This window comes from Silurus meridionalis, chromosome 19, assembly GCF_014805685.1.
Source record: "Silurus meridionalis isolate SWU-2019-XX chromosome 19, ASM1480568v1, whole genome shotgun sequence".
NCBI classification, from domain to species: Eukaryota; Metazoa; Chordata; class Actinopteri; order Siluriformes; family Siluridae; genus Silurus; species Silurus meridionalis.
In genome coordinates, this window is record NC_060902.1 from 18,735,571 (window position 1) to 18,746,772 (window position 11,202).

Here is an 11,202-nt window from a genome sequence, read left to right on the forward strand (position 1 = left end):
GATAAATTATTACAACTATAATAATATAATATATAAATAATATATATGTAACCTGGAGCAGTGAGTAAAATAGTGGAAAACAGTTTCACCCCGCACAGCTGATCACATTCACACCCCGCACAGCTGATCACATTCACACCCCGCACAGCTGATCACATTCACACCCTGATCACATTCACACCTCGCACGGCTGATCACATTCACACCCTGATCACATTCACACCCCGCAGGCTGATCACATTCACGCACCACATGGCTGATCACATTCACGCACCGCATGGCTGATCACATTCACGCCCCGCACAACTGATCACATTTACACCTTGCACGGCTGATCACATTTACACCTTGCACGGCTGATCACATTCACGGCCCGCATGGCTGATCACATTCATGCCCCACACGGCTGATCACATTCACGCCCCGCACGGCTGATCACATTTACACCTTGCACGGCTGATCACTTTCACACCCCGCACAACTGATCACATTTACACCTTGCACGGCTGATCACATTTACACCTTGCACGGCTGATCACATTCACGGCCCGCATGGCTGATCACATTCACGCCCCACACGGCTGATCACATTCACGCCCCGCATGGCTGATCACATTCACACCCTGCACGGCTGATCACATTCACACCCGCACAGCTGATCACATTCACACCTGATCACATTCACACCCGCACAGCTGATCACATTCACCCTGATCACATTCACACCTGATCACATTCACCCGCACAGCTGATCACATTCACACCCTGATCACATTCACACCCTGCACAGCTGATCACATTCACACCCTGATCACATTCACACCCCGCACAGCTGATCACATTCACACCCTGATCACATTCACACCTCGCACGGCTGATCACATTCACACCCTGATCACATTCACACCCCGCAGGCTGATCACATTCACACCCCGCATGGCTGATCACATTCACGCCCCGCACGGATGATCACATTTACACCTTGCACGGCTGATCACTTTCACACCCCGCACAACTGATCACATTTACACCTTGCACAGCTGATCTCATTTACACCTTGCACGGCTGATCACATTTACACCTTGCACGGCTGATCACATTCACGCCCCGCATGGCTGATCACATTCACGCCCCACACGGCTGATCACATTCACACCCCGCACGGCTGATCACATTCACACTGCGCACGGCTGATCACATTCACACCACGCACGGCTGATCACATTCACACCCCGCACGGCTGATCACATTTACGGCCCGCATGGCTGATCACATTCACGCCCGCACGGCTGATCACATTCACGCCCGCATGGCTGATCACATTCACACCCTGCACGGCTGATCACATTCACACCGCACACGGCTGATCACATTCACACCCCGCACAGCTGATCACATTCACACCCTGATCAAATTCACACCCCGCACAGCTAATCACATTCACACCCCGCACAGCTGATCACATTCACACCCTGATCACATTCACACCCTGCACAGCTGATCACATTCACCCTGATCACATTCACCCTGATCACATTCACACCCCGCACAGCTGATCACATTCACACCCTGATCACATTCACACCTCGCACGGCTGATCACATTCACACCCTGATCACATTCACACCTGATCACATTCACACCCGCATGGCTGATCACATTCACGCCCCGCACGGCTGATCACATTTACACCTTGCACGGCTGATCACTTTCACACCCCGCACAACTGATCACATTTACACCTTGCACAGCTGATCTCATTTACACCTTGCACGGCTGATCACATTTACACCTTGCACGGCTGATCACATTCACGCCCCGCATGGCTGATCACATTCACGCCCCACACGGCTGATCACATTCACACCCCGCACGGCTGATCACATTTACACCCCGCATGGCTGATCACAATCACACCCCGCACGTCTGATCACATTCACACCCCGCACAGCTGATCACATTCACACCTTGCACGGCTGATCACATTTACACCCCGCACGGCTGATCATATGTACAGCCCGCATATGTACACCCCGCACACACCCCGCACAGCTGATCGTATTCACACCCCGAACAGCTGATCATATGTACACCCCGCACAGCTGATCGTATTTACAAACCGCACAGCTGATCACATTCACACCCCGCACAGCTGATCACATTTACACCCCGCACAGCTGATCATATGTACACCCCGCATATGTACACCCACACACACCCGCACAGCTGATCACAATCACACCCCACACGTCTGATCACATTCACACCCCGCACAGCTGATCACATTTACACCTTGCACGGCTGATCACATTTACACCCCGCACGGCTGATCATATGTACACCCCGCATATGTACACCCCGCACACACCCCGCACAGCTGATCGTATTCACACCCCGAACAGCTGATCATATGTACACCCCGCACAGCTGATCGTATTTACAAACCGCACAGCTGATCACATTCACACCCCGCACAGCTGATCATATGTACACCCCGCATATGTACACCCCGCACACACCCCGCACAGCTGATCATATGCACACCCGCACAGCTGATCATATGCACACCGCACAGCTGATCACATTCACACCGCACAGCTGATCGTATTCACACCCCGAACAGCTGATCATATGCACACCCCGCACAGCTGATCGTACTTACACCCCGCACAGCTGATCACATTCACACCCCGCACAGCTGATCGTATTCACACCCCGCACAGCTGATCGTACTTACACCCCGCACAGCTGATCACATTCACACCCCGCACAGCTGATCGTATTCACACCCCGCACAGCTGATCACATTTACACCCCGCACGGCTGATCACATTTAAACCCCGCACGGCTGATCACATTTACACCCCGCACGGCTGATCACATTTACACCCCGCACGGCTGATCACATTTGCACCCCACACGGCTGATCACATTTACACCCCGCACGGCTGATCACATTTACACCCAACTGAGCACACACTAACACACCACCACACACTAATACACACTAACACACCACCAACACGCACTAACACCACCATCACACACTAACACCACCATCACACACTAACACACCATCATTACACTCTCACACATCAGTAACTCAGGATCAGAGGAAACCCACAAACCCAATTAGAATGAACCAAATGACACAACCCCTGAGAGTGAAGTATCTAAGCTACTGGAAAACTGAAAGCAGCTCCAGAGTAAAATGGAGTGTTGTGTGTCCCTGAACAGACACTACAGCGTGGCAGAGAACCTGAGCACGGTGTCTGATCACAAACTGAGACACACCTTGAAGAAGTAGAGATTCGGTGGACACGTCTGGCCGTGGAGACAGACGGGGAGACACACACAGTCCTGTCTGCCCCGAGAGCAGAGACTCTGCCAGCAGGGTTTACTGAACACAATAGAGGCAGAACCCCAACAAACTGCGCCACCTACTGGGGCACCGAGACCCGCACACTCACAGCCCGCTACATACACACCTGCTACCAGGTGAGGGACAGTGTATGACCATGTCATCTAGTGCAGGGGTCCCCAACACCTGGGCTGTGGGCCGGCACCGGTCCGTGGGTCAGTTGGTACTGGGGGGGCTGCACAGAAAAAATACATAACTTACATTGTTTCCGTTTTAATTATTATCTGATTCTGAATGATGCTTTATTTTGGAAAATTTCCAGATTCTCTCCTCCACATCTGTCTATGACTCACTCTTGATGCAGGTCATGATCTATATATTATAGATTATATACTATATATACTATACCGAGAAAGAGAGAAAAAGACAGAAAGAAAGAGAGGGAGAGAAAAAGAGAGAGCGAGAGAGAGAAAGAAAGGGAAAAAAAATAGAGAGAGAGAGAGAAAAGAGAGAGAGAAAAGAGAGAGTGAGAGAGAGAAAGAAAGGGAAAAAATAGAGAGAGAGAGAAAAGAGAGAGAGAGAAAAGAGAGAGTGAGAGAGAGAAAGAAAGGAAAAAATAGAGAGAGAGAGAGAAAAGAGAGAGAGAGAGAGAGAAAGAAAGGAAAAAATAGAGAGAGAGAGAGAGAGAGAGAGAGAAAAGAGAGAGAGAGAGAGAGAGAGAGAGAGAGAAAAGAGAGAGAGAGAGAGAGAGAGAGAGAGAGAGAGTGTCCATCTCCTTCAGCTAAACAGGAATGGAATGTCATCATCATCATCATCATCAAAATCACCATCATAATCACCAGTACCACCATCATCACTCTCATGACCACCGTCCCCATCATCATCATCATCATCAGCAGCAGCAGCAGCATCATATTATTATTATTATAACATACACATTTATTATTAACACGAGCCTGTGATCCACAGAGATCTGGGTCTGGACTGCCACCTGCAGGGCATCAAGCAAACAAGCACACACACACACTAATGTTATTGAAATATCAGGTGCGCTTGTGCTGAGATCAAGTAATTAACATGAACACGTCACGTAAAACCGCATCCGAGACACACAGCGCGTGCGCAGTTTCAGGGGGGCGTGGTCTTTCCCACATCTGTAATCAATTATATCCGTGTGCGTGTGTGCGCGGGGAAGAAGGGTGGCGATGACTGCGCGTGCTCGGTAAAGGTGTGACACGTTGGTCGCTGACGTCATCGATGTACCTGAGTTTCGGTCGGAAGTTCGGAGAGATTGCCGCACTACGGTGTGTGTGTTTTGTGCGTGTGTAAGCGTGTGTAAGCGGATCTGGGTTTCCGTGGATAAGTGTTTGGCGTTTTAGTTGAACTTCTACGTTTCCTGTTTCCGGTTGGAGTCTCAGGTGAGGTGAGTGTCGCGCGCGGCCTTTTGTACGCAAACAACTGAAACAAACAAACACACACACACACACACACACACACACAGACACAGACACAGACAGTTGTTGTTATAGGTTTATAGTTTTATTGGTTTTAAAGTTCTAAATTTATTGGTTGAAAGTGACTTAAAAACAAAGTGTGTCTGTCTATGTGCGCGCGCGCGTCAGGATTATTGCTGAGATCGTGTGTGTGTGTGTGTGTGTGTGTGTGTGTGTGTGTGTGTGAGACCCTAGAGTGATACTACCAGGTGAATTAATTACATTTATAAAACATAATGTACAGCGGTGTGCAAAACTATTTACCCCCTTCATCTCTTCCGTTCACTTCTTTTATAATAAAGGTTAATATGATGGTTTATGTTGGTGGTTTTGTATGTTGTAAAGTGGTAGTGTGGTGGTGTAGGGTGTGATGGTGGTACTATGTAGGTGTAGGATGTGATGGTGGTAGTGTGGTGGTGTAGGTGTGATGGTGGTACTATGTAGGTGTAGGATGTGATGGTGGTAGTGTGGTGGTGTAGGGTGTGATGGTGGTACTATGTAGGTGTAGGATGTGATGGTCGTAGTGTGGTGTTGTAGGGTGTGATGGTGGTACTATGTAGGTGTAGGATGTGATGGTGGTAGTGTAGTTTTGTACATTGTGATGTGGTAGTGTGGTGGTGTAGGGTGTGATGGTGGTAGTGTAGTTTTGTACATTGTGATGGTGGTAGTGTGGTGGTGTAGGGTGTGATGGTAGTGTAGTTTTGTATGTTGTGATGGTGGTAGTGTGGTGGTGTAGGGTGTGATGGTGGTACTATGTAGGTGTAGGATGTGATGGTGGTAGTGTAGTTTTGTATGTTGTGATGGTGGTAGTGTGGTGGTGAAGGGTGTGATGGTGGTAGTGTAGTTTTATGCGTTGTGATGGTGGTAGTGTGGTGGTGTAGGTGTGATGGTGGTACTATGTAGGTGTAGGATGTGATGGTGGTAGTGTAGTTTTGTATGTTGTGATGTGGTAGTGTGGTGGTGTAGGGTGTGATGGTGGTACTATGTAGGTGTAGGTGCAAAACTATTTACCCCTTCATCTCTTCCGTTCACTTCTTTTATAATAAAGGTTAATATGATGGTTTATGTTGGTGGTTTTGTATGTTGTAAAGTGGTAGTGTGGTGGTGTAGGGTGTGATGGTGGTACTATGTAGGTGTAGGATGTGATGGTGGTAGTGTGGTGGTGTAGGGTGTGATGGTGGTACTATGTAGGTGTAGGATGTGATGGTGGTAGTGTGGTGGTGTAGGGTGTGATGGTGGTACTATGTAGGTGTAGGATGTGATGGTGGTGTAGGGTGTGATGGTGGTACTATGTAGGTGTAGGATGTGATGGTGGTAGTGTAGTTTTGTACATTGTGATGTGGTAGTGTGGTGGTGTAGGTGTGATGGTGGTAGTGTAGTTTTATGCGTTGTGATGGTGGTAGTGTGGTGGTGTAGGGTGTGAAGGTGGTACTATGCAGGTGTAGGATGTGATGGTGATAGTGTAGTTTTGTACGTTGTGATGGTGGTAGTGTGGTGGTGTAGGGTGTGAAGGTGGTACTATGTAGGTGTAGGATGTAATGGTGGTAGTGTAGTTTTGTACATTGTGATGGTGGTAGTGTGGTGGTGTAGGGTGTGATGGTGGTACTATGTAGGTGTAGGATGTGATGGTGGTAGTGTAGTTTTATGCGTTTTGATGGTGGTAGTGTGGTGGTGTAGGGTGTGATGGTGGTACTATGTAGGTGTAGGATGTGATGGTGTTAGTGTAGTTTTGTATGTTGTGATGGTGGTAGTGTGGTGGTGTAGGGTGTGATGGTGGTAGTATGGTGTGATGGTGGTAGCGTGGTGGTGGTGGTAGTAGTGTAACTGCTCTATATGTTTTGAAATAAATGCAACGGTTGTTTAGTAAGTGTGTGTGTGTGTGTGTGTGTGTGTGTGTGTGTGTGTGTGTTCTTTTGTTCAGTACAGGGATCTGACGTAATAAAGGACATCAGGAGGTAAATGCTTCTTCACAGCGCTGTAGCAAACACACAGTAACTACTAGCTAGTAGTGTGCTTCATGTGTATGTAGTAGCACTATAGGGACTACCATGGAACATTTGTTTCTCCACACTGTTACACACCTGGTTATCATATAACACATGAATTCTGTGTGTGTGTGTGTGTGTGGGTGTGGGTGTGGGTGTGTGTGTGTGTCAGTTAGATGTCTGTTCACCCTCGGCGTGTGCGGCTAAAGCCGTGGCTCGTCGCTCAGGTGGATAACGGGACGTTTCCAGGTCTCGTGTGGCTCGACCGTGAAGCAAAGCGCTTCCAGATCCCATGGAAACACGCGACTCGTCACACGGCTCAGCAGGAGGAGGAGAACACCATCTTCAAGGTGGAGCAGCAGCATCATCATCATCATCATCATCATCTCTTATGTACCAAATGCTCTTTATTTGCCTGAAATAATTTCTCCTACATGTGTGTGCAGGCGTGGGCTGTAGAGACTGGAAAGTTTCAAGAGGGTGCAGATGAACCGGATCCTGCGAAGTGGAAAGCTCAGTTACGCTGCGCCCTCAACAAGAGCCGCGAGTTCAACCTAATCTACGATGGAACCAAAGAAGTTCCTATGAACCCCCTGAAAATCTATGATGTGTGTGATATCCCTCCCCCCCTCAGTAACCCTGGTACGTACACACACACACACACACACACACACACACACACACACAAATTCATCCATCGGCAGCCAGGGTATGACCTCGTCACCACCATGGTCTGAGGTAGGTGTGTGTGTGGTTGTGTGTGAGGGTGCCATCACTCACTGACTCCACCCACAGCTGTGTTATTCTTATTGCACAGTTTTCAGATGTGTTTATGTGTATGTTTAGGTTCCACAGGTTCTGCTCCAGCATATGACTCTGATGGTGAAGATGATGATGTTCCTGATACACCAGAACCTCCACCACCTCCATATCATCCTCCAGGTAACACATTTCAACAGGACTGTCCTCTTTATAATCGAATAAATCTGACATTTTTTTTTTTTCGATTAATCCTACTAGTTTATCTTATTACAACTATATAAAAGTCTAATTCACACACATTTCGAGTTGAAGTCTCTTTAGACATTTGAAAGCTTCTAGTGCTGCTTGTTGAGGAGTTCATGGGGAATTTCTCCTTTTTCTTTCTGTATTAAAATAAACTAAACAGCATTTAAGTATGAAAGTTGAGGCAATTTGTGTAAATCAACATTTGTATTGTATTTTGCAGAAGACAAGTTGATAATCGTGCTTATAATCAATATAAAATATCATTCATTGTTTTTTGTATTGATTTTTGTTTATACACATATTTTACTCGGTCATGAAGATAAGTATCTACAATATAATTAATTAGATTTTTGTATAATAATTCAATAATATATGCATAAATTAAATATACAAACATTGAAAACAAGCATTTGAACGTAGAAAACGGATAAATGTACTGAAGAAGCGTGCGCAGGGACGAGCTGAAGCTGAAAGAGGGAACGTGCAGAGATGCAGCCCATTACTGAGGACTGGGAAGAAGCTTCACCTGTATATCTCTCTTTCTCTCCCAGTGGGCGGGTCTCCTCTGGCCCCACCTGTGTGGACTTCCCCAGGTTCCAGCTCCCCCCTGCAGCCCTCCCCTCAGGTGTGGCCTAAAAAAGAGCCACAGGATGTGGAGATGAATGCACCAGCAGCTATGGAGATCCAACCAGCTTCCAACATGGACACACAACCCATATGTGACGTGCTGTTCACCACACCAGAGACCTGGATCAGCTCTCTGCCCAGTGAGTGCGCGTGCGCACACACACACACACTGCAAGAACTGGTGTCAGGGTTTTGAGTGTGTGTGTGTGTGTGTTGCAGTGACTGATCTGGAGGTCCAGTTTTATTACCGTGGTAAGGAGGTGTGTCCAGCACTGACGGTTAGTAACCCTCAGGGCTGCAGGTTGTTTTACGGGGATTTGGGTCCCATGGTGAATCAGGAGGAGCTTTTCGGACCTGTGAGTCTGGAGCAGTTGCGTTTCCCGTCCACTGAACACATCACCAACGACAAGCAGCGTCTCTTCACCAACCGCCTTCTGGACGTCATGGACCGCGGCCTCATCCTGGAGATCAGTGCACATGACATCTACGCCGTGCGTCTTTGCCAGTGTAAAGTCTACTGGTCCGGTCCGTGCGGCCCGAACGCCAGCGCACCCAACCTCATCGAGCGTCAGCGCCGAGTCAAGCTCTTCTGCCTCGAGACCTTCCTCAGCAGTGCGTCATCCTCCTTCCGCACCAGAGTCTTGTCTCAAATATTTCCCTGTAACTCCAAACACATTGTTACACCTGTGTGTGTCTCCCTCTCTCTCTCTCTCTGTGTGTGTGTGTGTGTGTATGTGTTGCACGCAGGTGTAATCGCTCATCAGCGGGGCCAGTCTCCATCTTTGCCTCAATTTGATATTCACTTGTGTTTCGGTGAGGAGTGGCCTGATGGACGTCCCAGAGAGAGAAAACTCATCATGGTGCAGGTATCTCTCTCTCTCTCTCTCTCTCTCTCTCTCTCTCTCTCTCTCTTTCTCTCTCGCTCTCTTACACACACACATTCTGAATAAAGATTGTGAAACAAATAGAAATCAGGACATATTAATGAGTGAATTGCATTATTTTGTGTGTAGGTGGTCCCGGTGGTGGCGAGGATCATCACTGAGATGTTCAGTTCAGATGGAACTCGTTCCTTTGACAGCTCCAGTGTACGGCTACAGATATCTGTCCCAGACATAAAGGACAACATCGTCATGCAGCTCAAACAGCTGTACCGCCTGCTGCAGAATCACCAAGGGAACGAGACCTGGCCACTCCCATCCGGTGGGCCCGCCCACCTCCCCCACCCTTTACACGCTCAGTGACTTCCAAACACAAACACTTTTATTTTTATACACATGTATTTAGTGTATTTGGTATACTCCTGCTCTTAGTGACACATGTGTGTGTGTGTGTGTGTGTGTGTGTATAAAGGTGTGTTTTGGGTGTTTGTGGTTATAAATTTACGTTTATTAAATCAATATTTTATGTAATTTTGGTCAGTTAAACACTAGGTATGTGGGCGTGCCTCACGGTGGGCGTGTCTGCTGCTTGTAGCCAATGAAGCCTGTGATGTTAGGTACTCTTGTGATTGGCTGAACACGCCCTTCTTTTCATTTAATTATTGTGCCCCGCTTAATGTGAACATGGACCACATGCTTGCTGTTGTCAGGGGACTGTTCCTAATTCTGCTGTTGTTCACTTTCCTGTTCCCCAACTCCATTAAATCGCATCAGTTTTATCACTTCTTTATTTTCTACTATTCTTAAGTAGTTTTTGTCAAAATAAAACAGGTTGTATTTCATTTTCTTTCAAATGGTGAGATGTGTGTGTGTGTGTGTGTGTGTGTGTGTGTGTGTGTGACCCCGACAAGCCCCTCTGTTGATCCCCTCTGTCGAACCCTCCAGTCTCTGTTGATAGTCTGACATCTGCTGGGAATTCAAAATCAATTCTGCAAAGTAATACTTTTCAAAAGACTTTAAGAAATGTGGGGGAGAGCAAAGTAGAGTTTATTGCAGTAAACCACGATCAGCCCGAGCGCATACTCATGACCTGTCAGAGATGGTCTGAAATCAAATGACAAACCTTGCTTTCATACACATTGAGCAACCTTGTTTACCATTAACTTAAAAAAAAAAATCAAAATCGGCCCTCCCTGATTACTATAGCTTGGGAAACACTAATTACTATTATCTTGCAAATATTTTTTCCTAATACATCATTTAGAGGTTTGCCTGGTCATTCTGACATTATCATCACACTGTTGAGGGTTGGACCAAAAAAACCTAAGGACCATTCGTTTCCTTGTCATGTTTCATTCTTACTTTTGACCCTGAACAGTGCTCTTATTCATCACTTGTTTTGACCGTGTGTAAGTACTTTTTATTCTATTATTACATCAGCCCTGTTTTAATCATCTACACTGCTCCCAATTACATCTCACACTGATTATAAAATACTACTACTGACGTATAAAGCACTTAACGCTCTCACGCCACAGTATCTGAGTGAACTTCTGTACCAGTATCGTCCTCCACACCTACTTAGATCAAAAGGTACAGGCTATTTGTTGGTACCTCAAATAATGAAGACTCCAGCAGGGGGCAGATGTTTCTCTTATAAACACCACAGTTATGAAACAACCTTCCAATCAGTGTTCGGGACTCAGACACAGTCTCAGTGTTCAAGTCGAGGCTGAACACATATTTATTTAGTGGAGTGTTTAGTCAGTAGGTGTTTGTGAGGTAAAGGAGCAGATCTGGAGGGATCATGGATATGGAGTGTTTGGTGAACTGGGATATTTGGATGC

General features: G+C 47.0%; 1 protein-coding gene across 6 annotated transcripts; it reads left to right on the forward strand.

The window, feature by feature from the left end:
- Positions 1-4,539: 4,539 nt before the first annotated feature.
- irf6 (interferon regulatory factor 6) lies at positions 4,540-10,197 on the forward strand. 6 transcript variants are annotated; one of them, XM_046875247.1, is made up of 9 exons: positions 4,540-4,784; positions 6,776-6,809; positions 7,012-7,189; positions 7,286-7,481; positions 7,686-7,781; positions 8,399-8,614; positions 8,694-9,086; positions 9,222-9,340; positions 9,488-10,197. In XM_046875247.1, the coding sequence occupies exons 3-9, from the start codon at positions 7,016-7,018 to the stop codon at positions 9,716-9,718; spliced, it is 1,425 nt and encodes a 474-aa protein (XP_046731203.1). In that variant the 5' UTR covers positions 4,540-4,784; positions 6,776-6,809; positions 7,012-7,015; the 3' UTR covers positions 9,719-10,197. The 6 variants fall into 6 exon arrangements, with proteins under 6 accessions (XP_046731203.1, XP_046731204.1, XP_046731205.1 ...); XM_046875248.1 differs by having other exon boundaries at positions 7,016-7,189; XM_046875249.1 differs by having other exon boundaries at positions 4,540-4,779.
- The last annotated feature ends 1,005 nt before the right edge of the window (positions 10,198-11,202 follow it).